We start from the raw sequence: 24,452 nt of genomic DNA on the forward strand, positions 1-24,452 counted from the left end.
CCTGCTGCCCCGTGAGGGTCCGGCGTGGACGCCGCGTCGCGGACGGGGAAGCACGCCCGTCTCCAGGGCTTGCGCTTCACTCGCCGCACTGGCGGGCCGGCCGTGGGCAGCTCTGCGGGACCTCCCGGAGCGGCCGCCCGCGGCGGAGCCACGGTCGCACGCTCTGGTCTCGGTACGCCGCTGCCCCCACCGGGAACATCCCTCCCCAGCTTTGCTTGTCGAACTGCAGAGTCCGCGGGTGTCAGCCAGAGGTCGCTTCTTCCTGAGGCTTTCTTGGTCCCTCCAGCTGCCCTCTCTGGCACTTGTAACACCTGTCATTCCCCACCCCACAAGGAAGTGAGGCCAGAGGGCGGGAGCAGGCTGCTCCTCTTTGTGTCTCAGGGCCTGGCAGAGCAATCTGGAGAGGATGGCGGGGCCAGGGCAGCTGGGGTTTGGGACTGAGAGCCGGAAGCGGAGGCTGGATCCTGCCCAAGTGGAAGTGTCCCTTTAACAGTGGCGCCTGCTTTGCCTCCTGTTCAGCCGTGGTTGCAGCTGCTGTGCTGACTCATGTGCCCGCAGCCAGCAGCAGCTGGGAGCATGGGCTCCTCGGGGGCCGCAGCAGGCTGGGGGTTTCTGGATTACAAGACGGAGAAGTATGTGATAACCAAGAATTGGCGAGTGGGCGCCCTGCAGAGGCTGCTGCAGCTTGGGATTGTGGCCTATGTGGTGGGGTAAGAGAGAAGAGCTCTTGGCTGGGCTGGCTGGTGGGGGATCAGGGTTGGTCCTGCTGGGCTGGGGGTTGAGGCTTGTTGGGGGCTAGGTTGGTGGGGAGAGGCAGGTTCGAATGGCGGGGGTAGGCAATACAAACACAAACTGTGCTTGAGTGTGGTGTGCACACTCTTTCCAGGGCCTTGTTCCCAGCCCCATGTTGGGCTCTGGGCACAGTGCAGGATCATCCCCCCACCTCAACCCCCTCTTGCGGAGGAGGTGCCTTGCAGGAGGTAGTTCTTGACATTTGTGAGAGCTGGGGTGCTAAGGCCCCCCAGAGGGACCACCACTTCTAGCTGGGGGGGTCAGTGGAGTCTGTAAGGAGGTCTACCGAGGTTGGAGGTGTTGGCTGGTGAATGTGGTGGTGGTGGGCTTCTTCATCTGAGGGCACTGGCTCTCTGATGCATGGCCAGAGCTCTGGGCCTGTTCAGGGCTTGGGTGGGAACTGAGGCTGGAGAGGAGGTGGGGCCCGTGATGCTGGGCTGGGAGCCTCTAGGGTATATGGGAAGATTGCTGAGCACGTAGGGCCTGGCTCTGCCCCTGCTCACCGCGTCCTGGGACACACCACACTGCCCATCACCTCCTCTCCAGGTGGGCTCTCTTCACCAAAAAAGGCTACCAGGAGCAGGACCTGGACCCCCAGATTTCCGTCATCACCAAACTCAAAGGGGTCTCTGTGACACAGATCAAGGAGCTTGGGAACCGGCTGTGGGATGTGGCTGACTATGTGAAGCCGCCACAGGTGGGGACCCTGGGGCTGCTGCCCGGAGCATGAGTCCTTCACCTGCTGTCAGCTTCAACACCACCCTTGCAGCACGTGTGTGAAAGAGAGAGGCATGTGATGCCAGAGGGTGGCTAGAGGGGCTCAGGAAGGGCCTCAGAGAAGAGCGGTACCTGGACAGTGCTTTGGGGATGTGTAGGAGGTCTCTAAGTGGATGAGGGAATGGCTGGCCTGCCAGGGGAACTGTGTTTACAAAGGCTTCATCCAGAAAAGAGTGGGATGTCTGAGACTCAGGGCTTGAGCTTGAAGGTAGGGTGAGAGGGTGTGGGTGGGCCTGGGCCTGGAGCTTCCTGAATCACCCCTCCCTGACCTGGGGTGCCATGTCAGGCACTCCTCTGGCCTTTCAGGCTGCTTCCCTCTTCCTCCACCAGCTCCTCTACAGCCTCAGTTTCCACCTCTGCTCTGCTCATGTCCAGATTGTGTCCCCCGTGACCTCCTGCTCTGAGTACAGCTGCCTCCCAGGTGCACACACAGCGCACCCAAAGAGAACTCATTTCCCTCTCCTGGCATGGCCTCTCTTCATCCAACAAGGGCTGTGACATTCATGAGTGCCAAAGCTGGACCCGGGACTGAGCCTCCACACCTTCCTGTCCCCCCCAACATTTTTCACTGCTGCTCGAGCCATGCCTGGATGAGGCTGTGGTCCCCTAGTGGGCCCTTTGACACCTCTCCTGCCCACTCCCTACTGCTAGGTGCATGCAGCAGCCAAGTTGAGCTTGTGTACTCGACACCATCAGGGCCTGCAGCCCCACTTTCTACCCTTGGAAGGCTCCCAAGGCCACCAATCCCTCCATATCCTAACTGCTGCCACACCTACTTTGCCCAGCCCTCGACTTCCCTTCCTGGGCATGCATTCCTCAAGTGCCCAGGAAACTACCCTTCTGAGCTTCCAGCCACCCTTCCAAACGTCCCAGACCACCCTTTGGCCCTAGGCAGAGCTTACCATCTGCTCCTCTGGCCCCTGCATTGCCAGCACTGCTATGCATGCAGTGAGGCCTCCACCTCCCCTCCAGCCTGGGCAGGTGCCCATTCCAACTCACCTGTGGATCTTCAGTGCCTAGAAGCAGGAGGCTGTTGGAAATTCTGATCGAATGAGAGTGAATGTGAGAAAGAAACCCGTCACAGAGAGCAGTACTTGGGCATGAGGCTCCCCAGGCTCAGAAATTGCCAGAAACCCAGCCAGCCTCCCTTCTCTGCTTCAACCTGCCTTGCTGGAGGCATTTACCTGGGGGAGGGGTTGTGACTAGATGTAGCCAGCTGCCAGTTCTGGCCTTTCCAGCCTGCGGGGCCAAGCAGGGGCCAACTCAAGACTTGCCTCCTAGGGAGAGAATGTGTTCTTCTTGGTGACCAATTTCCTTGTGACACCAACCCAAGTTCAGGGCAGATGCCCAGAGGTAAGATTGCCCAGGATCCACCACGCATGTTTCCCTTTCTCCTTCCCAGGTGGCCGAAGGCTCAATCTGTGCTTACTGTATCCTAGGCACTGGGGTATACCTTTTCATGATCATTTCGTTTAGTCTTCACATATGCCCTGCCTGGTAGGAATTGTGATGGTCCCCATTTAAGATGAACAGGCTGAGGCTCAGCAAGGTTGAGTCAATTGCTCAAGTCCTCCCAGCCTGTGGGCAACAGGACTCGGACCTCTGAGATGCAGCAGTGCCCATGAGGTGCCCAGGCCCCTTCTGATCATACTCCTGGGTACTCTCCAGGTTGTTTGTGTGACACCAAGAGCTGGGCACATGCTCAGGTGGGCTCTACTAGCAAGAGCCAAGCTGGAATATCACCTCCCTTGTCTGTGCCCAGGCTCTATTAATATGTCCTGAGGTGGTTCCCATTAGGCTTATGATTTCGGAGTATTTTTCACTACAACTGTGGTCAAGCAAGGATCCCTCACCCTGCTTTGTTCATTTCTCATCCAGAAGTGCAGATTCTTCCCCCAAATATTACCTTTTCCTCTTGCCTCGGGTTGTCCTCAGTGATCCAGCATCTGTCACAGAGCACACTCATTCTTCTCCCCAGCTTGGATTTTGTTTGAACAGTTTGGACCAAGGACACAGCCCTGGAAGTCTGCCTCCACAGTGACATTAATCAAATTCAGCATTTAATTGCTTGCTGGCTAGGGCTCACTGTGTACACACCTGTCCCCTGAGCCCTGATGGTTTGTCCTACCACAGTCGCTAGGGATGTCATGTGTCTGTGATTGACCCCTATCCACACAGGAGGTGAGGTATGTGCACAGAGGATGTGCTCACCCTTGGCAAACCCACATGCTGTCTCTTCCTTTCTAAATGCTCAGAAATGTCTGTTTAGGGTTCAGTTTGTAGACTCTTCAGGAATTTTGCTGGGACCATGGGTCTGTGTTTTCTGGAATCTGTATGATTCCTTTTTGCCCGTGTCTGGACTTCTGCATCTTCCCATGAAAGGGAAGGTCTGACAGCCTGGCTCCCTGAGAACAACCAGAGTTCCTGCCAGCTCCTCTTCGGAGCCTGGTCACCTGGTCCCTCCCACTCTCCTATACATTGGGACTGCCTGGGGAGGTGGATAAGGGCAGAGGCAGAAGTGGGGGCCCCATTTAGTGGTCACCATAGGGTCTGGTTGTAGGAGATGGTGGCCCAGCCAGGTGGAGAAGAGAGGCAGACTCAGGACACAGGGACAACTTCACTCTGTCCTCTGCCCACACTTCACTGTCCCAGCCCCACAAAGTCGTGCCCTCTCATTCTGGTGTCCCAGAGGCCCTCGGCCTTTCCTGCCACTCTGGTGCTGTGTTCCAAGCTAAGTGGCCTTGGCAGCAGCGTCCATCCTCCACCCGAGCAGGCCAATGTCTGTGAGAATGCCCAATGCTCCAGGTTGCCTTCCCCTCCTGGCAGGTCCCCATAACTGTGACACTGCTCGGGCATTAGCGTCTCTGACTTACGAAAGAGCAAGCACGGAAAGAGTAGCTGAGAGTCTCTCAGCAGGTCTATGGGGTCCCACTTCCCTACCCAGCCCTGGGACCATAGGGTCCTGTGCTCTGTCAGACAAGCACGGCGGCTCCACCTGGTACACCGAACACCAAGAACTTAGTCTACCCAGGGTCCCTTCCCCTTCCCTGTTCTGTTGTCCAAATTGGACCAGAGGAGCTGGACTTCAAAGAATCAACTTCTGCACACCCCAGGGCAGAACTGTCTGGAGGGAAGGGGTCCCACTTTGTCTTTGGAAGATGGCACCACCTGTGCCCCGTCCCTCACCTCCTACCATTTGCACCCTCCAATCTTACTGTATGGCCACAAACTCACGGTAGCCTAGTGGGGGAGGGGGTAAAGTGGGAAGGAATGTGTGTGGGTGACTGCCTTCTCGCCCTCCTCAGCACCCCTCCGTGCCACTGGCTAACTGCTGGACTGACAAGGACTGCCCCGAAGGGGAGAAAGGCACACACAGCCATGGTAATGGGGGCTCCATCTTCCAGTGCCTCTGCCAGAGTGGGGGGCCGGGCTGTGACCCTGGGCAGCTCCTGAGTGCAGCCCTGCTGTGCCTGTGTCCCTGCATCTCTCTGTTCTGTCAGCAACCCCCAGCCCGTGCCCTCCCCAGGCCCTGCAGAGATCCAAGGGCCTGGAGTTCACTCATCCTGTGTCTTCAAGGCTTAAAAACAGGCCGGTGCGTGGTGTTCAACGGGACCCACAAGACCTGTGAGATCCAGAGCTGGTGCCCGGTGGAGAGTGGCGCTGTGCCCACGTGAGTATCCCCTCCACCCTAGAGCAGGGCTCCGGGCCTGGCAGGGCCCTTATCTCCCCTCCACCGCCAGGAGGCCCCTGCTGATCCACGCCCAGAACTTCACGCTGTTCATCAAAAACACTGTCACCTTCAGCAAGTTCAACTTCTCCAAGTAAGCAAGGGCAAGTCCTGGCTGGCTCCAGACCCTCCTGTCCCCTGCCTTGTCTGACACCCCTTGGCCTGTCCCAGGTCCAATGCTTTGGAGACCCGGGACCCTACCTACTTCAAGCACTGCCGCTATGATCCACACTCCAGCCCCTACTGCCCTGTGTTCCGCATCGAGGACCTTGTGGCTGAGGCTGGAGGGGACTTTGAGGACCTGGCGTTGCTGGTGGGTTCTGGGGTTCTAGGCTTCCCGGAGGGCTCTGGAAGAGGGTCGTGGCCCCACTGCGGGTACAGCAGGTGCTATGCTGTGTGCAGGGCGGCTCCGTGGGCATCAGTGTCCACTGGGATTGTGACCTGGACACCGGGGGCTCCGACTGCCGGCCCCACTACTCCTTCCAGCTGCAGGAGAGGAACTACAACTTCAGGTGCGGCCCCCACTGTCCCCAGTGCCCGGCTGCTGCATGCCAGCCAGCGTCGCCCTCCACCCGTCCCCCTGCCCGCCAGGAGAGACCACACCCAGGCCCAGCCCTCGGCATGCCCCACCATGTGCACAAGCGTGGTCCCAGAGGCAGGAGAGGTGTTCTCAGCCCTGCGTCCTCCCCACCTCGCTGGCCATGAGTTCCCTACCCCGGCTGTCTCCACTCCCCCCTGCCTCTCCTCCATTCCCTCCTGCCTCTCCTCCACTCCCCCTGCCTCTCCTCCACTCCCCCTGCCTCTCCTCCACTCCCCCTGCCTCTCCTCCACTCCCCCTGCCTCTCCTCCACTCCCCCTGCCTCTCCTCCACTCCCCCCTGCCTCTCCTCCACTCCCCTGCCTCTCCTCCACTCCCCCTGCCTCTCCTCCACTCCCCCCTGCCTCTCCTCCACTCCCCCCTGCCTCTCCTCCACTCCCCCCTGCCTCTCCTCCACTCCCCCTGCCTCTCTTCCACTCCCCCTGCCTCTCCTCCACTCCCCCTGCCTCTCCTCCACTCCCCCTGCCTCTCTTCCACTCCCCCTGCCTCTCCTCCACTCCCCCTGCCTCTCCTCCACTCCCCCCTGCCTCTCCTCCACTCCCCCTGCCTCTCCTCCACTCCCCCTGCCTCTCCTCCACTCTCCCCTGCCTCTCCTCCACTCCCCCTGCCTTTCCTCCACTCCCCCCTGCCTCCACCATCAGCCCTCCACAGTATGGGAGTCTTTCCTTTTTACCTTCCCCTCAGGTTTTACCTGATATAACTTAAAATTCCAAAGAAAAGTTCAAAGGTTAGTACCGTGAATACCTAGATACCATTCATCTGGGTTCACCAGTTTTTTGTTTTATCGTTTGGCCAGGTTTGCTTTCTCTCTCCCTGTCTAGAGTGAGCTGGATATATTTAGGTAGTTTCCTAATGGAACTCTTTGAAAGTAGGTGCCAGACGCTGGACACTCTCCCTCCTCAGCACTGTCCCAGGAACAAGGCCTTTCCCAGCACGACTGCCGTCCTGTTGCTGCCCGCAAGAAACCAACCGTGGGCAGAATGAATCTAACACTCACATTTCCCGCTGTGCCGGGAAGGGTGCTGAATCTTTGTATTTTCCAATCCAGGAAGCATTCAAGGATTTTTTTTTTTTTTTGGCAAGCATTTTAAAAGGTTTACTTTTAAAAAGGAAAAAAAACTGGTTCCTTAAAGGACAACCTGGCAATTCCCAATCCCAGCCCTGGCCACGTCAGCCCTGCACTGTCCAGAGTTTGCCCACCCGAGTCCCTGGGGCTCGGCACCTCTCGCCTGCCACAGACCCTCCCACAGACACTGGAGGTGATCCCCTGCCCTGCCACCTGTGGGCCACCCGAGATACTGGAACCCAAGATTCTCACCTGGCACCCACACCTCTTCCCGGTCCCCAGGCAGACCCACCAAAATCCCAACTACACTCAAGGATCTTAAACTGCATTTATTGTCATGACTTTGAGTCTTCTAAGGAGACCCCTGGATTCGTCTGGCTTCCCTGACCTCCCCAGCCTCTCGAGACCATGTGGGGCTGGCTCTTGCCTGTGTCCTCTCCCCCTGCCTCTCGCCTCACCCCACCACCAAGCTGGCAAACCACCTGCCTGCACACCTTCCAGTGTCTCCCCCGAGGAAGCCTGCCCAGTTCCCAGGAGACAGTGAGCTACTGCTTCTGTGTTCTCACAGGCTTTGGCCTGCCCTCTCCTTCTCCTTCAATCCCCCACGGTGGTGTCTCTTAGGGACCCTTCTGTCCCCCTGTCCCCTCAGCAGTCAGGGAGTGCCTGAGAGGCAGGTCTCAGCTTCCTTTCCCTGTTTGCTCAGCAATGACAAAGAGCCCAGACCCAGGACTCGGGTTTGGGCTGGGGTTTACGGAGCCAGCAGCCCAGCCCAGCCGGGGGGCGGGGCAGAGCAGGCCACCAGAGCCCTCTTCTGCCCCCAGGACGGCCACACACTGGTGGCAGGCCCCCGGCGTGGAGGCCCGGAGCCTGCTCAAGCTCTATGGGATCCGCTTCGACATCCTCGTCACTGGGGAGGTAGGGGTCTGGCCGGGGGTGGGAGGGACATGGAGCAGCACGCGTGGCCCAAGGGGCTCAGCCCAGGTCTCTCCCAGGCAGGGAAGTTCGGGCTCATCCCGACGGCCATCACTCTGGGTACCGGGGCAGCGTGGCTGGGTGTGGTGAGTCTGCACTGTGGGCTCCCTCTGGCTTCAGATGTCGGCCTGGGTCCCCCAGACGATGCATGCCTTGGCACCCTGCATATGGAGAGTCAGGGTGAAGGCTGGGGAGGTGGCCGGAGGCAGGTTGGGGTGCTGGGACATGGGTTGGCCCTGCCTCTCCCAGGTCACTTTCCTGTGCGACCTGCTGCTGTTGTACGTGGACAGAGAAGCCCATTTCTACTGGAGGACGAAATACGAGGAGGTGAGCTGCGGGCCAGCAGGGTCCTCGAGCTGAGGCCTCTCTGCCTGCGCACTGGGTTCTGCCATGCTTTGGGGGATGCTGGCCTGATCCCTGACCTGCTGTCCTCGTCTGCAGGCAAAGGCCCCGAAGGCAACTGCCAGCTCTCTGTGGAGCCGGCTGGCTTTCGCACCCCAAGCCCAGCTGCCCAAGTGCCTTAGACAGGGCTCAGCACCTGCCCCCACTGCTGCTGGGAGTCAGACGCTGACACTGGGGCGGCCCTGTCCAGGCTCTGGCACCCACTCGCCGGCCCACTCCTGAGGCCTGTAGTCGTTCCCTGCTGGTTGGTGGGGGTGGGTGGGGGGGGGCTCTGCCCTGGGGATCGCGAGGATAAAGCTCCACCAGGACTAGGGTGGAGGGGTGGGGAGAGAAGGCCACCCTCAAACTCCTAGGCAAAGAGTCCCTCCCCTCACTCGGCTTTGGCAGAGTGCTGCCGGGAGCCACACAGCCAGTTTGTTTAGCAGGCGTCTTCAAACTATGGCCCTCGGGCCACATGCGGGTGTTTTTGCCTGTTTTTTACTTCAAAATAAGATATGTGCAGTGTGCATAGGAATTTGTTCATGGTTTTTTTTAAACTATAGTCTGGCCCTCCAGCGATATGAGGGACAGTGAACTGGCCCCCTGTTTAAAAAGTTTGAGGACCCCTGGCTTAGAGCCCTGCAGTGGAACTTGAGCCGTGGAGGCTGGGAGGGCCCGGGCCCCACTGCAGAGAGCTAACCAGTGGGGCTCCTCCTGCGTCTGTCCAGAGTCTCTCTCCCAGGCCCTCCCCAGTGCTCCTCGCACAGGTCCGCCCGCACACAGCACAGCTGTCAGCACCGTCCCTCCTCCCCTGCCTGCCACTGCCACGGGTGGAGGCCCCGCCCTTCCAGCTGCCCTGCACGAGAGTCTGTGCGGCTGCAGCCACAGGCAAGGCAGAAAGAGCCTGTGGGGGATTGTCTCTGGTGCTCTGGCACTGGTTTGACCAAGGCAGGTCCTCATCTGTGGTATGTGGGTGGGGTGGGCAGCTCATCCAGCCCCTAGGACCCCAGGCAAGGGTACAGGCACCTCTTGGGCCCACACCTGCTCAGGTAATGTGCCCCAGCCACTCTCCAGCAGCCCTCTGACTGCGGAGGGCTGGGATGGGGAGGAGAGGGTGGCAGGGCTGGGTTGGTGGCCCCTGGGTCCTTCAGGACCTTCTGTATCCCTCCTTGGTGACCCCCAGCCCAGCCACCTGGAACTTGCCCCCCAGGCTTCCTGGGAGCCTGGGGGTGGGGAGGCTGCACATCTGCAATTCCCAGCAGCCCAGTCCACACCTAGGAACCTGTCAGGGCAGTCACATGTGGGAGGTCCTGACCCTGACCCCAGGCAAGATGGCTGGAAGGAATGTCCCTAAACAAGGACACTGAGGACTGCAGCAGGCTGGCCAGGACTTGCTTCTGGAATCCTCCTGGAGAGGCCTGAGTCTTGCCCATGCCCCAGGGCCCTTGGTCAAGAGGGGTTGCAGGAGCCAGGTCTTCTCTAGGTTGGGGCAGGGGTACCCACCCCTGGGAGCTGAGGGGCTGCTTTCAATCATGAGTATCTGGTGATCAGGGTGTGCTGGGGAGGGTCAGGGTTGGGGCTGAGGCTGGACTGGCATCTGGAATCATCTGGCATTGGAGACTTGGCAAAGCTTTTGGGGTCCCTGCTGCCTCTTAGTCCCCAAAGCCATGTCCGTGGGGAGGTGGGCTCTGAAGGGCTAGGGTGAGAGACCATGGCCCATGAGGCCTGGTTGCCCACTATGTGTCCCATGTACCTGGTTGTCCTTGGGGCCTAGAGAAAGCTGATGTCACAGCTGGAGAAGTCAAGTAAAGCCAAGAAAGCCGGTGGCTTCCCGTGTAGTCCTTACAGGCAGGAACGGGAAGAGGGAGGCTTCTGTGGTGGACACGGCACAGCCTTGGGAGACCAGTGGGGTGGCACAGGGCGGGCCTGGGGCTTTCCTGGCCCCTGAGCTCCAGGTAGGCTGGAGCAAGCCCAGTACTGTGCACCCCCACGGGGGCGTGAGTACCACATGCGCGTGCAGCATCTCGAGCCTTTATCTCACAGCCCTTAAAGAGAGAGCAGAGGAAGCAGCAAAACAGTGAGCTGTGGTAGCCAGAGAGCCGAGGCCGGAGCCTGAGCTTGGAAACACCTATGGCCTCCATCTGCATGGCGTGTACCCCTAGGGTGGTCCGTGCGGGCCTTGTGGGTGCATGTCTGGAGGGGTGTGCGTGCCTGAGTACCAGTGTGCGTCTATATTTCTGGGCAGGCCTTGGGCACCTGCCATACTCTTAGGGAGCCCTGGGAAACCCAGCAGAACCTGGAACCCCACTGCCATTTCTAGGCAGCCTCGCCGGGGCCCAGGCTCTGCCCCAGAAGCAAATGTGTGGGGATCGTGACCGCCACTCCTGCCATTGGCCCCTTCTCACCTGGGGTGTTAGGGCTGTGCACCGCCCCTCAGAGCTGGGTGGGGGGCCTTGGCCTGAGTGGAGGACACTTGACCCAGGCCTGGCCATGTCCCTAACTCAAGGTGGTCTGAGGGCTGGTGCCTCCACTTTGCAGAGTCTTGGGGTCTCCGATGTGGATTGGGGACAGTTGTACTTGGGGACAAGTTCCTAGGGGTAGATGAGGATTCAGTGCCACAAAGAATGCCACAGTGGACACGGCAGCAGGCCACATGGCTGGCTGAGCCATTATTATTGTGGATGCCTAGGGCTGGGGCCTCCCCGCCTACCCCACCTCACCTGCCCAGGTAGCTGGTCAGAAGTGGGAAGGCACTGGGCTGAGCCCGCCGCACCGGCACGGGCCAAGGCTCCCTCCTGATGACCTGAGCTCAGCGCCTGAGCTAAGTTCTAAGGTCCTGAGGCCCCCAGACTGAGGAGGCAAACCAAAGCTGTCCTGGATAGAAGGGGCTCCTGAGGAGATGGGGAGGGCAGGGCAAGTGAGGGCTGGCTGGCTACTCCGTGGGGGCGGGCACCAGGGCTGGCGCCTGGCTGGGGGGCTGCACAGCCTGCACCGTCTCCTCCAGACTGCCGCTGGGGAACACTACATATCTCGTGGCGGTGGGTCCCGGGGCCTCCTGCTGGCTCTGCTTGCTGTGCCGGATGCCGTAGCCAAAATACACCGCGAGTCCTGCAGGGTGGGAGGCATGAGCCTGAGGAGGTCCCAGCCCTCCCTGCCCCCCACTGCCCTCCCTGCCCTCCTCCTGCCCCACTTGGGGTCCCAGCCTGGCCCCCACTCACCAATTAGCAGCCAGATGCAGAAGCGCACCCAGGTCAGGTAGCTGAGCTTCAGCATGAGGCAGATGTTGAGCAAGATGCTGAGGGCTGGAGTCAAGGGCACCATGGGGATCTGAGGGGGGGGCAGGGCGGGACGGGGCTGGGTGGGCTGCAGCAGACACCTGCCAGCCCCCAGCGTGATTTCACGTGAGCCACAGTGCCTTTCTCCCTCCCCGGAGGTTTTGGAGACATGTGCTCGCTCACCATGCCCAAAGCGGTGTGAGAGGGATGTATTGGCCTCCCCAGCCCGTGGGCCCTTCTTCATTCCTGGGTGGCAGAGGAGGAAGGGGCGAGGGGAGCCTTCTGGGCTGGGGGAGGTACCTGAAACATGTCCTGCCGGTGCTGTTGCTGGTGAGCACCCAGGACGAGGAGGCTGAGCAGGAACATGGCACTGCTGAGCACCAGCAGCAAGATATAGCCCCACTGCGGGAGGTGCAGGGCCGAGTTCCCGAAGATCAGCACACAGGCCAGGGCGATGGCTGAGACGACCAGGATGCCGAGTGCCCAAGACACGGCTGCTCCAGGGCTGCACCCACTCAGGAAGCCCAGGTAGCGCCTCAGGGCGGGTCGCAGCTGCCCAGGCTCGGGGACTGACACCTGCTCAGTGCCCACCAGCTGTAGGTGGTCTGAGAAGGAGCTGTGCTCCTTGGACAGGGGGCCAGGGCTGGCCAGGCCCGGGGAGCTGGGTGGAGAAGCCTTCTGGAAGCGCAGCACAATGATGCTGGCGGCCACAAAGGTGTAGGCCAGCAGCGTGCCAATGGACAGGAACTGGACCAGCGCCTCAAGGTCCAGCAGCAGTGCCAGGAGAGCCATGAGGGTCCCGAACACCAGGATGCCAATCACAGGCACCTGCGTCCGGGGATGCACCTGGGAAAACACTTGGAAGAAGAGCCCGTCGACAGCCATGGCATAGACGATGCGTGGTAGGGAGAAGAGGTTGCTGAGGAGCACGGTGTTCATGGCTGTAGCAGAGGGAGGGGGATGGTCAGCACAGTGGACAAGCCTCTGCTGGGGGCCAGGGCAGTGGTCCCTTGGGAACCTGGGTGTGAGTTTGGGCCCTTAGAGTGAGCATGAGTGTGTGGGGGTGCTAGATTGGTTGTCATCCCCCCACCCCAGGAATGGGACATTCCAGTTTAGGTCACAAGCCCTTCAGAGAATCTGATGAGTTCTGAGTCCCTCGACTCAGGAAATAACCTATCAACACATGACCAGAACTAGCATGCTATGCACAATGTGGGGGGACGTCCCTCCCAATAAGCCTGGGTGGGGAGTTCCTAATAATTGGCAGTTTCCTGGGCCCACTATGCAACGAGCAAAACTGAGGCACAGATTGGAGTGTGCTCCCAGCAAGGCTCTGTCCCCTGCCACCCTGCCCGGAAGGGCCTCTTACCGCAGATGGAGCCAGTGGCCACGATGAAGCCAGCCCAGCGGTAGCCCCGCCGGTAGAAGGCGTCGGCGAGCGCCGAGTCCGGCTCCAGGCTGTACCAGGGCACCATGAGGGTCAGCACGGTGGAGACCAGGATGTAGGCACTTGCGGCCAGGCTAAGCGCGATGGCGATGGCCACGGGCACAGCCCGCCTTGGGTTCTGGGCCTCCTCGCTGGAGGCGGCGATGACGTCAAAGCCCACGAAGGCAAAGAAGCAGGAGGCGGTGCCAGCCATGACCCCAGAGAAGCCGAAGGGCGCAAAGCCCCCCTCGCGGGCGCTCCAGTTGTCAGGCTGGGCCAGGGTGAAGCCCAGGATGATGATGAAGAGGATGACGAGCAGGCTAATGATGGAGAAGGTGTGGTTGAGCCAGGAGGAGACGCGAGCTCCGCAGGAGACAAAGGCAGAGGCCAGAAGGAGGATGCCGGCGGCCAGGAAGTCTGGGTAGTGGCCCAGGAGGGGCACCTGCCAGACCCCCACGTGGGCCTGAGTGAAGTTGCGGATGCTGTGCCCGAAGATGGAATCCAGGTAGCCGCTCCAGGCTCGGGCCACAGCGGCGCCGCCAATGAGGTATTCGAGGAGCACGTTCCAGCCAATGAGGAAGGCCCACAGCTCGCCCATGGACACGTAGGTGAACAGGTAGGCAGAGCCTGTGCGGGGCACACGCGCCCCAAACTCTGCATAGCACAGGGCCGCCAGGAGGGAGGCCACGGCGGCTATGCCGAAGGACAAGAGCACGGCAGGGCCGGCCATGGTCTTGGCCACGGTGCCTGTGAGCACGTAGAGGCCCGAGCCCACCATGCCGCCAACGCCCAGCAGGGTCAGGTCCAGCGTGGACAGGCAGCGCCGCAGGGACGTCTCCATGGCGGACTCCTCCAGTGGCTTCAGGCGGTTCAGCTTCTGGCAGAAGCGTGCCAGGCTGGCGGCGCTGGGCAGCCCCCGGGCCATGGCAGGCAGCGGAGAGGAGCACCAAGCCAGCTGCTGGAACCTGTGAGGGCCAGAGGGGAATGACAGGCTGCCCAGCTGGGTCCTGGCTAGCCCTGGATCTCGCCCGGACTGTGCATGGCCAGTCCTCTCTCTGTCCCCACCCTCGGCACGTGGGCACGGGCACTGTGGGCCTGTTAGAGGGCTGGGATGGGGCAGGGGGCAGGGCCTGTGGGCAGAAGGTCACAGGGATGCATGGAGGGCCTGTCTGCCTCCCAGACAGCAAGGGGAGCCTAGAGGAACCCCCGGGGTGCCTGGGTGGCTCTGAGGGTGGGCAGAGGGCAGCCCAAGGGAGCAGATGGGCACAGCTGAGCGGGCTGGGATCCACCGGCAAGGCGAAACCCGAGGCTTCCGTGGAGCTGGGCCAGGCCAGCAGGACCCGGAACAGAGCAGTTCCACCGCCCGGGCGGGCGTGGCCCAGGCGGCCACCTGGTCTCAGACAGAGGCGGTCTCCCAGCCCACCCCCCACCCCAAGCTGGCCGATGGGCGCCTGCCCAGAGCTGGAATGCAGGGGCGCCCCGGGCCCGGGCCCGCGCGCACCTTGCCGCGCCCCGACACCCCGCCGTTGCCGGAGCTAGCTCCGCCACGCCCCGAGCCCCAGATACTCAACCCTTCGCCTGCTCCCTGGTCCGAGCTGTGACCGCAGGACCTGCTGCGACCCACCTGCTGCTGTCGCCACCGCCGCAGCGCTCTGTGCGCTCCGCCTGCCCCGCCCGCCGGCAACGCCTGCGCAGGGCCCGCCCCCGCCCCCGGGCGCCCCATCTGGCTGTGGCACCACTCGCCCGCGCGCCCAGAGAGCCCACCCCGCTCCCGCCTCGCACGGTCAAGACTGGGGGCTCACGGGCTCCAGGGAAGCCTATCACTGAGACTCACTCACGGATGGGGAAGCTCAGGCCACCAGTTAAGGGACTAGCCCAGGTCACCTGGGTGAGGTTAGGGTCCGGGTCTGGGGGTGCAGAGCCCACCCTCTTCCCACGGCAGCAGATACCCTCCTTGATCCCTCCCCCAGCACGTGTACTCCACCCAGCGGGGAACCATCCAGGCCCCCCAACACAGGGGGTTGTGAGGGCGGTGGCTTCAGGCACAGTGAGATGTGCACTGGGCAATCCCTGATCTCTCTCCTACCACGGGAAACAGCAAGTCACCTTCACAAGGTTAGCAAGACAGTGCAGCCTTTTGGCAGTGTTCTGTGAGTTGGCGGAAGTCACTCTGGCTGCTCTGAGCCTCCAGCTACCATATCCTGCGAGCAGGCAAGCAGCCTCCCAGGGAAACCTGCATGGCTGCGGGAGGCTGCTCCAGAGCCCCTAAGACTCCCATGGCAACCCCTCCTGCAGGCCCCTCCTGGAAAGCCCAGAGAAACCTGGGGGACCCCAAAGCAGCTCCCCACTTGTAGTCATCTGTGAGAGCTATTGTGTGCTGTGTCTTCTGTACCGGTCCTCACACATGGACAGGCTCGGTTTCCTGCCATGTGACCATCACAGCTCTCCCACCACCCCCACAGGCTCATTGATTCCTGGAGCCAAGGGGTCTTGTCTTTCTACTCTTCCCGTTTCTTTGACAGTGAGAACATCGGTGTGATGGGGTGTCAACTTGTTCCCAGCAAAACAACAATGCAGCCAACCCAAGCCAAAGATTCATCTGCTTCCTCCAGAACTTTACACTGGACATGTTTGCAGGTTCATGTGTGGCTCATCGAATTGGACCTTAGGGGCATCTGCAGCCTGTCTGGCTTGGTGGGCTGATGACAGGATGGTGGACTCCCAGACAAGATGGTGCCATCTGGAACATTCTGCCTTGGCCAGCCCCTTGGTCCCTTGTGGTCTTTGGCTGATATCATGAGGAACTCCTCACATGGGCTCTCACTTCCAGTGGGGATGACGTCTCCCTTGCCTTGCCCCCATGTTGTCTAAACATGACTAAATGAGTGTTCCTTGTCCTGTAATGCCATCGCAAAAATCTAGAAAAACGCATTTCAGATCATAGGGCTTGGGCAGTTTTGTCATGGAACTTCCCCAAGGCCATACCATTGACAACCTTATTGTTAGTGTACAGCATTTTAGAGCATTGACTTTTTTTTTTTTTTTTTTTTTGAGACAGAGTCTCACTCTGTTGCCCAGGCTAGAGTGAGTGCCATGGCGTCAGCCTAGCTCACAGCAACCTCACACTCCTGGGCTCAAGCAATCCTGCTGCCTCAGCCTCCCGAGTAGCTGGGACTACAAGCATGCGCCACTATGTCCGGCTGATTTTTTCTATATATATTAGTTGGCCAATTAATTTCTTTCTATTTATAGTAGAGATGGGGTCTCGCTCTTGCTCAGGCTGGTTTTGAACTCCTGACCTCGAGCAGTCCGCCCGCCTCAGCCTCCCAGAGTGCTAGGATTACAGGCGTGAGCCACCGCGCCCGGCCAGCATTGACTTTTTATCTACCCCAGAGAAGAGCTCTCACCACACTCCCTGTTGTAGGCACCAACATATAATAGATATGCAAAGCCAGTGGTAGCTGATGGAGTAAACTGCACATTTCCAAAGGGCACATTTCCTGGGATATGGCTGGGCCATGCGCTGGGGCCTCCTTGAGCCAGGCAGTTACACAGAGCACTCCATGAAGGTGCAGTGACGATAAAGCACCAAGACAAAAATAAAAAAAACAACACAAAGGAACACTTTCCAAATCACTCTACAAGTCCAGGCTTACCCTGACACCAAACACAACAAAGACACCACATAAAAAGGAAACCACACACCCATATCCCTCATGAATATAGACGAAGAATTCCTCAACAAAATATACTTGCCACTCGAATGACACAGGTATGAACAGTGCAAGTCCACTTATACCCAGATTTTTTTCAAACAAATGTGGATCAAAATTACACTTATCTGGGGATGCGAAACCTGCGTATATGGGGCTGGCTTTTCATATGAGCAAGATTCACAGGGTTGACTTCCGGGCTTGAGAATGCACAGATTTTGGTATACTCAGGAGTCCTGGAACCAATCTCCTACGTATACTGAGGGATGGCTGTAATAGCAAATCACATCCAGCAACGTATAAAAAGAACCAAGTGAGATTTAGACCAGGAATGCAAGGTTTATTTAACATATGAAAATCAATCATTGTAATATACCATACTACTAAAATAAAGGACAAAAACCACATGATCATCTCAATGACAAATAAAACCACTCAACAAACTAAGAATAAAAGGAAACTTTCTATACCCTATAAAGATATACAAATATCATATATCTATAATAATTTTTTTTTGAGACAGAGTCTAGAGCTGGGCTAGAGTGCAATGGCGTCATCATAACTCACTGCAACTTGAAACTGCTGGGCTCAAGCGATCCTCCTGTCTCAGCTTCTTGAGCAGCTGTCACTCCAGATGTGTGCCATCATGTCTGGTTAATTTTTTTTTTTTTTTTTTTGTAGAGACAGTATCTTGCTATTGCCCTGATGGTCTTGAACTCCTGGCCTCAAATATTCTCTCACTTAGGCCTCCCAAAGTGCTAGAATTACAGGCTTGTGTTAGCGTACCTGACTTGATATGATCTTATGTATAGAAAATCCTAAAAAAATTCACAAGAAGAAAAAAACTGTTAGAACTAATAAACAAGTTAAGCAAAGATACAGGATACAAGATCAATATAGAAAAATCAATTATATATCTATACACTAGCAATGAACTTTCCCAAAATGAAATTAAGAAAATAATTCTGCCTTTCTGCCTACATAGTATCAAAAAGAATAAGATACTTAGAATAAACGTATTTATTAAAAATACTTAGAAAAAATTTAACAAAAGAAATGTAAAATGTGCACAGTGGGCCCAGTGCTGTGGCTCACGCCTGTAATCCTAGCACTCTGGGAGACCGAGTCGGGCGGATCGCTCAAGGTCAGGAGTTCTAAACCAACCTGAGCAAGACCGAGACCCCATCTCTACTATAAATAGAAAGAAATTAATTGGCCAACTAATATATATAGAAAAAAATTAGCCAGGCATGGTGGTGCATGCCTGTAGTCCCAGCTACTTGGGAGGCTGAGGCAGCAGGATTGCTTGAGCCCAGGAGTTTGAGGTTGCTGTGAGCTAGGCTGACGCCACAGTACTCACTCTAGCCTGGCAACAAAGTGAGACTCTGTCTCAAAAAAAAAAAAATGTGCACTGTGCAAACTACTAAACTCATTGAAAGGAATTAAAGACAGCCTAAGTAAATGGAAAGACATCCCATGTTCATAGACTGTAAAGCTTTATATTGTTAACATGTCAGTATTCCCCAAAGTGTTCTGTAGGTTCAGTGTAATTTCTGTCAAAATCTCAACTGCCTGTTTTGATAAATTTATTGAACTGATTTCAAAATTCATATGGAAACTCAAACTCCTGGGCTCAAGGGATCCTCCTGCCTCAGCCTCCTGAGTAGCTGGGACTACAGCCATGCGCCACCATGCCTGGCTGATTTTTTCTACATTTTCTACATATATTTTTAGTTGTCTGGCTAATTTCCTTCTATTTTTAGTAGAGACGGGATCTCCCTCTTGCTCAGGCTGGTTTTGAACTGAGCTCAAACGATCCAGCCACCTCGGCCTCCTACAGTGCTAGGATTACAGGCCTGAGCCACCCGCGCAGCCCCAGTACTTGATTTTTATTTGTTTATGTTTTTATTTTCATTTTATTTTATTTTTTTAGACAGAGTCTAACTCTGTTGCCTGGGTTAGAGTGCCATGGCGTCAGCCTAGCTCACAGCAACCTCAAACTCCTGGAGTCAAGCAATCCTCCTGCCTCAGCCTCCTGAGTAGCTGGGACTACAGGCATGCGCCACCATGCCCGGCTAATTTTTTCTGTATATTTTTAGTTGGCCAATTAATTTCTTTCTATTTTTAGTAGAGATGGGGTCTCTTGCTCAGGCTGGTTTCGAACTCCTGACCTTGAACAATCCACCCGCCTCGGTCTCCTGGAGTGCTAGGATTACAGGCATGAGCCACGCTGATTTTTTAAACTTACTACAAGTTATAGTAATAAGACTCTGGTACTGACATAAAGGAATATGTATAGATCAATGGAATAGAATTAAGATCCAGAAATAAACCCTTACATTTATGGCCAATTGATTTTTTAAAAATAGAATTTATTAGCTGGGCGTAGTGGCACACAGCTGTAGTCCAGCTACTCGGAAGGCTGAGTTGTGAGAATCACTTGAGCCCAAGAGTTCAAGGCTACAGTGCACTATGACTATACCTGTGAATAGCCACTGCACTCCATTCTGGGCAACAGAGCAAGATCCCATCTCTTAAAAAAAAAAAAAGGCTTTATTTTTCAGAGCAGTTTTAGGTTCACAGCAATATTGAGCAGATAGTACAGAGAGTTCTCATATACGCACTGCCCCCCACACACGCATAACCTTTCTCACTGCTGACATCCAGCCATCCAGTACAGAATGGTACATTTGTTACAATTGATGGACCTACATTGACACATCATTATCACCATCAGTGCTGCTCTTGGTACTGTACATTTCCCCCCCCCACCGTAATCCTAGCACTCTGGGAGGCCAAAGTGGAGGTCAGGAGTTCGAGCCCAGCCTGAGCAAGAGCGAGACCCCGTCTCTACTACAAATAGAAAGAAATTAGCCAGACAACTAAAAATATCTAGAAAATACTAGCCGGGCATGGTGGCACATGCCTGTAGTCCCAGAGGCTGAGGCAGAAGGATGGCTTGAGTCCAGGAGTTTGACGTTGCTGTAAGCAAGGCTGATGCCACAGCACTCTAGCATGGGTGACAGAGTGAGACTCTGTCTCAAAAAAAAAAAAAAAAAAAGAGGCCAGGTGAGGTGGCTCACACCTGTGATCCTAGCACTCTGGGAGGCCGAGGCGAGAGGATTGCTCGAGGTCAGGAGTTCGAGACCATCCTGAGCAAGAGTGAGACCCCATCTCTACTATAAATAGAAAGAAATTAGTTGGCCAACTAATATATATAGAGAAAAAATTAGCCGGGCATAGTGGAGCATGCCTGTAGTCCCAGCTACTCGGGAGGCTGAGGCAGGAGGATTGCTTGAGCCCAGGAGTTTGAGATTGCTGTGAGCTAGGCTGACGCCACGGCACTCACTCTAGCCCAGGCAACAGAGTGAGACTCTGTCTCAAAAAAAAAAAAAAAAAAAAGGATCTTGCTCTGTCACCCAGGCTAGAGTGTAGTAGCATCATCATAATTCACTGCAATCTCAAACTCATGAGCTCAAGTGCTCCTCCTACTTCCGGCCTGTGCTACTATAGGCATGTGCCACCACACCCAAATAATTTTTCTATTTTTTGTAGAGACAGAGTCTCCCTTTGTTGCCCAGACTGATCTTAAGCTCCTGGGCTCGAGCGATACTCCTGCCTCCTTAAACTCCTGGGCTCAAGAGTTCCCTGAGTAGTTGGGACTACAGGCTCGCACCATCATGCCCAGCTAATTTTTTCTATTTTTTAAAGGGGAGGACTTACTATGTTGCACAACCTGGCCTCAAATTCCTGGCCTCAAGTGATCCTCCCACCTCAACCTCCCAAAGTGCTGTGATTACAGACTTTCGTCACCAGCCTGGCTGCATTGTTGTTTTATAATAATTTGCAATTTCCTAATGACGTATGGTTTTCACATGCTCACTTGCCATCTACATATTTTCTTTGGTGAGGTGTCTATTCAGATTTATTCTCATTTTTAAATTATGTTGTTTGTCTTCTCATTGTTGAGTTTTAAAAGTTCTCCGTGTGTTTTGAATAACGGTCCTTTATCAGATGAGTCTTTTGCAAATATTTTCTCCCAATCTGTGGTTTGTCTATTCATTCTCTTGCTGGCCAACTGATTTTTGACAAAGGTGCCAAAACAATTAAATGGGGAAAAGAATCATCTTCAGCAAACTGTTTTGGGACAACTAGATATTCACATGCAAATGAATGAAGTTGGATTCCTACCTTGTACCACATATAAAAATTAACTAAAAATGGATCAAAGACCTAAATATAAGAGTTAAAACGAGCTGGGCGCAGTGGCTCACGCCTGTAATCCTAGCACTCTGGGAGGCTGAGGCGGGCGGATTGCTCAAGGTCAGGAGTTCAAAACCAGCCTGAGCGAGACCCCATCTCTACTATAAAGATAGAAAGAAACTAATTGGCCAACTAATATATTTATAAAAAAAAAATTAGCTGGGCGTGGTGGCACATGCCTGTAATCCCAGCTACTCGGGAGGCTGTGGCAGAAGGATTGCTTGAGCCCAAAAAAAAAGTCCAAAACAAAAAAAAAATTAAAAATTTTGATCCTTTGTAGTTCATAATCATGAGGATTGTTTTTTTTTTTTTTGGAGACAGAGTCTCTCTTTGTTGCCCAGACTAGAGTGAGTGCCGTGGCGTCAGCCTAGCTCACAGCAACCTCAAATTCCCAGGCTCAAGCAATCCTTCTGCCTCAGCCTCCCAAGTAGCTGGGACTACAGGCATGCACCACCATGCCCAGCTGATTTTTTCTATATATTTTTAATTGGCCAATTAATTTCTTTCTATTTTTAGTAGAGACGGGGTCTCGCTCTTGCTCAGGCTGGTTTTGAACTCCTGACCTCGAGCAATCCCCTCGCCTCGGCCTCCCAGAGTGCCTGGCCTTTTTGTTTTTTCTTTAAGACATAGTCTTACTCTCTTGCCTGGGCTAGAGTGCCAGCGTGACACCAAGTCTGGCCGGTGATTGGGTTTTCACTCACATGTGTGAGATGTGCCTCCCTCAAACCTTGTTACCATGTTTGGATATTACCTGTCTGACATGAAAAAAAAGAAAAAGAAACAAAATTAAAAACTCTGGGCTGGGCACGGTGGCTCACGCCTGTAATCCTAGCACTGTGGGAGGCCGAGGTGGGAGAATCGCTCAAGGTCAGGAGTTCAAAACCAGCCTGAGCAAGAGCGAGACCCCGTCTCTACTAAAAATAGAAAGAAATTAATTGGACAACTAAAATTATATAGAAAAAATTAGCCTGGCATGGTGGTGCATGCCTGTAGTCCCAGCTACTCAGGAGGCTGAGGCAGGAGGATTGCTTGAGCCCGGGAGTTTGAGGTTGCTGTGAGCTAGGCTGATGCCACAGCACTCTAGCCTGGGGGACAGAGTGAGGCTCTTGTCTCAGAAACAAAAACAAAACAAAACAAAAAACTCTGTGCTGGCCAGGCATGGTGGCTCATGCCTGTAATCCTAGCACTTTGGGAGGCCAAGGTGGGAGGATCGCTTGAAGTCAGGAGTTTGAGACCAGCTTGAGCAAGAGCGAGACTCCGTCTATACAAAAAAATAGTAAAATTATCTGGGCATGGTGGTGCATGCCTGTAGTCCCAGCTACTCAAGGCTGAGGCAGGAGAATAGCTTGAGCCCAGGAGTTTGGGGGTGCTGTGAGCTAGGCTGACGCCATGCCACTCTAGCCTGGGCAACAGAGTGAAACTCTGTCTCAAAGAATTAAAAAACCTCTGTGTTTCACAAAACACCATCAAGAAAGTAAAAAGAAAATCCATAGATTGGGAGAAAATATTTGCAAATCATTTATCTCACAAGGCTATTGTATCCAGAATATATAAAGAACCCTTATAACTAAACAAGAAAAGAATAAATTGCATAGTTTAAAAATTGGCAAAGGATCTATCAACGGAAAAGAAGCTAAACTCTGTAAAATAATTTTAAAGAGATTTATTCTGACCCAAATTTGAAGACCACGACCACGACCCAGAGCCACGCCCAGGAAGCCTGGAGCAAGTGAACTTGGTGTGGCTGGGTTACAGTTCGGTTTTATACATTTCATACATTTTGGGGAGACAGGGATTATAGGTAAAGTCATAAATCAATATGTGGGAGGCATACATTGGTTTGGCCCAAAAAGGTGGGCCATCTGGGGGAGGGGAAGTTACATGAGGCTTTGTCTAAAGGCTTGGAATGTTTTAAAATAAGGATGTCTGTTAATCAGAGACAAGCCACAAAGCATGTTTGATGTATTTGTTGTGTAAACTGAGGACCTGCAGGTTTGTCTCGAATACCCTTAGGCCATTACTGGGTTACAAAGCATATCTCCAAGAAGGGAGAGGGCATGATGAGGCCTGTCTGACCTCTCTCCAATGGCAGGCAATGTAGTTTTAGGATATTCCTTTGGCCAAGAGGGGGTCCATTCAGTCAGCGGGTGGGGTGGAGCCTAAAGATTTTATTTTAATTCACAGATCTGAATAGACATTTCTCCAAAAAAGACATACGAATGTCTAGTAAGGAAGTGTAAAGACTCTTGACACCATTAGTCATCAGGGAAATACAAATCAAAACTACAGTGAGATACCAGTGCATCACACCCATCGGGATGGCTATAGGGAAAAAGTCAGATAATAACAAGTATTGCAGATGTGGAATAACTGGAACCCTCAGACACTGCTGGGAGGAATGTAAGATGGTGTGGCCACTTTGACAAACAGGTAGGCGGTTCCTTAAAGTGCTAAACACTAAATTACCATAGGATCTGGTCATTCCTCTCCCAGTGTAACAGAGGGAATGGCCTGGAAAAAAGAAAAACGGCAAAAATATTTTCTGTCTCTTTAAAACATGCTCCACTCCTTTTGAGAAGGAAAGCCTGCCTCCCTGCCTTGGCCTGTGGCTGGGAGGGGCAGGGTCAGCCTCTGTTTATTTGTGCAAAGGGAGATGGCCCGCCGACCTGGTAAGAGAGATCCTTGGCAGAGGTCATGAGACTGTCTTCTGAGGAGATGCTAGGGCCAGAATGATGGGCTGTGGTTGAACACAATTGCCTGAAACTGAAAACCCATTCTTTAAAAGCTCTGTGTTTCTGTGAATGTGCAGGAAATCTGGGATTTTGAGAGAGAAGGTCTACCCTTTTCCCTCTTTTGTCGGCAAAGTAAACTTTCCTTCCTCCTCAGACCACTTGTCTTTGCTCTTCTTTCGGCCGTATGGATGAGTGCCAAGTTGTTGGTGACACTAGCTACATATACCTAAGAGAAGTGAAAACACGCATCCTCACAAAAACTCCTATGTGAATTTTCATAGTAGTGTTATTCATAACAGCCAAAAAATGGAAACAATCTAAGTGTCCATCAAATGATAATGAATAAATAAAATGTGATTCAGCCACACAGTGGAACATTATCTGCCTGTAAAAATGAATGAAGTAGCACCGCAACATAGATGGGTCCCAAAACTCTGTGCTAAGTGACAGAAGCAAGTCCCAGAAGACCACATATTATATGATTTCATTTGTATGAAATGTCCAGAATAGGCCAAACCATGGACACAGAGAGTAGATTAGTGGTTTCCAGGGGTTGGGAGGGACAGAATGGGGAGTGATTGCTAATGGGTTGAGGGTCTCTTTTGGGGGTGATGGAATGTTCTGAAATTAGATAGTGGTGATGGTTGCACAACTCTATGAATATACAAAAACTCACTGAACTGTAGCATATGTGAATAAAGCCATTATAAAAATAAAAGATAAAGCATCAA

The 24,452-nt window shown here is 54.7% G+C and overlaps 2 protein-coding genes and 1 pseudogene across 5 annotated transcripts; 2 read left to right on the plus strand and 1 right to left on the minus strand.

Annotated features, from left to right (window-relative positions):
- Positions 1–406: 406 nt before the first annotated feature.
- On the plus strand, positions 407–17,192 carry P2RX6 (purinergic receptor P2X 6). Of its 4 annotated transcripts, none has more exons than XM_012776657.3 (12): positions 407–710; positions 1,339–1,489; positions 2,851–2,922; positions 4,875–4,950; positions 5,146–5,239; positions 5,310–5,390; positions 5,468–5,609; positions 5,699–5,808; positions 7,781–7,874; positions 7,952–8,017; positions 8,181–8,258; positions 15,536–17,192. In XM_012776657.3, exons 1-12 carry the CDS (start codon positions 547–549, stop codon positions 15,536–15,538), a joined length of 1,131 nt encoding a protein of 376 aa, XP_012632111.2. In that variant the 5' UTR covers positions 407–546; the 3' UTR covers positions 15,539–17,192. The 4 variants fall into 4 exon arrangements, with proteins under 4 accessions (XP_012632111.2, XP_012632107.2, XP_075852882.1 ...); XM_012776653.3 differs by lacking the exon at positions 15,536–17,192 and adding an exon at positions 8,373–8,832; XM_075996767.1 differs by lacking the exons at positions 2,851–2,922; positions 15,536–17,192 and adding an exon at positions 8,373–8,835.
- On the minus strand, positions 8,962–14,431 carry SLC7A4 (solute carrier family 7 member 4). The gene is given in 7 exon segments (XM_075996770.1): positions 8,962–11,420; positions 11,531–11,639; positions 11,888–12,528; positions 12,957–13,364; positions 13,367–13,403; positions 13,406–13,476; positions 13,479–14,431. Coding segments are annotated over 7 exon segments (1,902 nt in total). The 5' UTR covers positions 13,939–14,431; the 3' UTR covers positions 8,962–11,244.
- A 4,431-nt stretch (positions 17,193–21,623) lies between the features above and the next one.
- Positions 21,624–21,750, plus strand: LOC142863816 (uncharacterized; annotated as a pseudogene).
- Positions 21,751–24,452: the final 2,702 nt, after the last annotated feature.

The sequence above is a fragment of the Microcebus murinus genome, chromosome 22 (genome assembly GCF_040939455.1).
Source record: "Microcebus murinus isolate Inina chromosome 22, M.murinus_Inina_mat1.0, whole genome shotgun sequence".
Lineage (NCBI taxonomy): Eukaryota > Metazoa > Chordata > Mammalia > Primates > Cheirogaleidae > Microcebus > Microcebus murinus.

What these genes read in the sequence shown, in the direction of transcription:
- P2RX6 (XM_012776653.3), top strand. Translation starts at nt 547, where the DNA reads ATGTGCCCGCAGCCAGCAGCAGCTGGGAGCATGGGCTCCTCGGGGGCC. An exon ending in AGCAAGTTCAACTTCTCCAA is followed by an intron (nt 5,391 to 5,467) that starts GTAAGCAAGGGC and finishes GGCCTGTCCCAG; the next exon opens with GTCCAATGCTTTGGAGACCC. An exon ending in GGGCAGCGTGGCTGGGTGTG is followed by an intron (nt 8,018 to 8,180) that starts GTGAGTCTGCAC and finishes TGCCTCTCCCAG; the next exon opens with GTCACTTTCCTGTGCGACCT.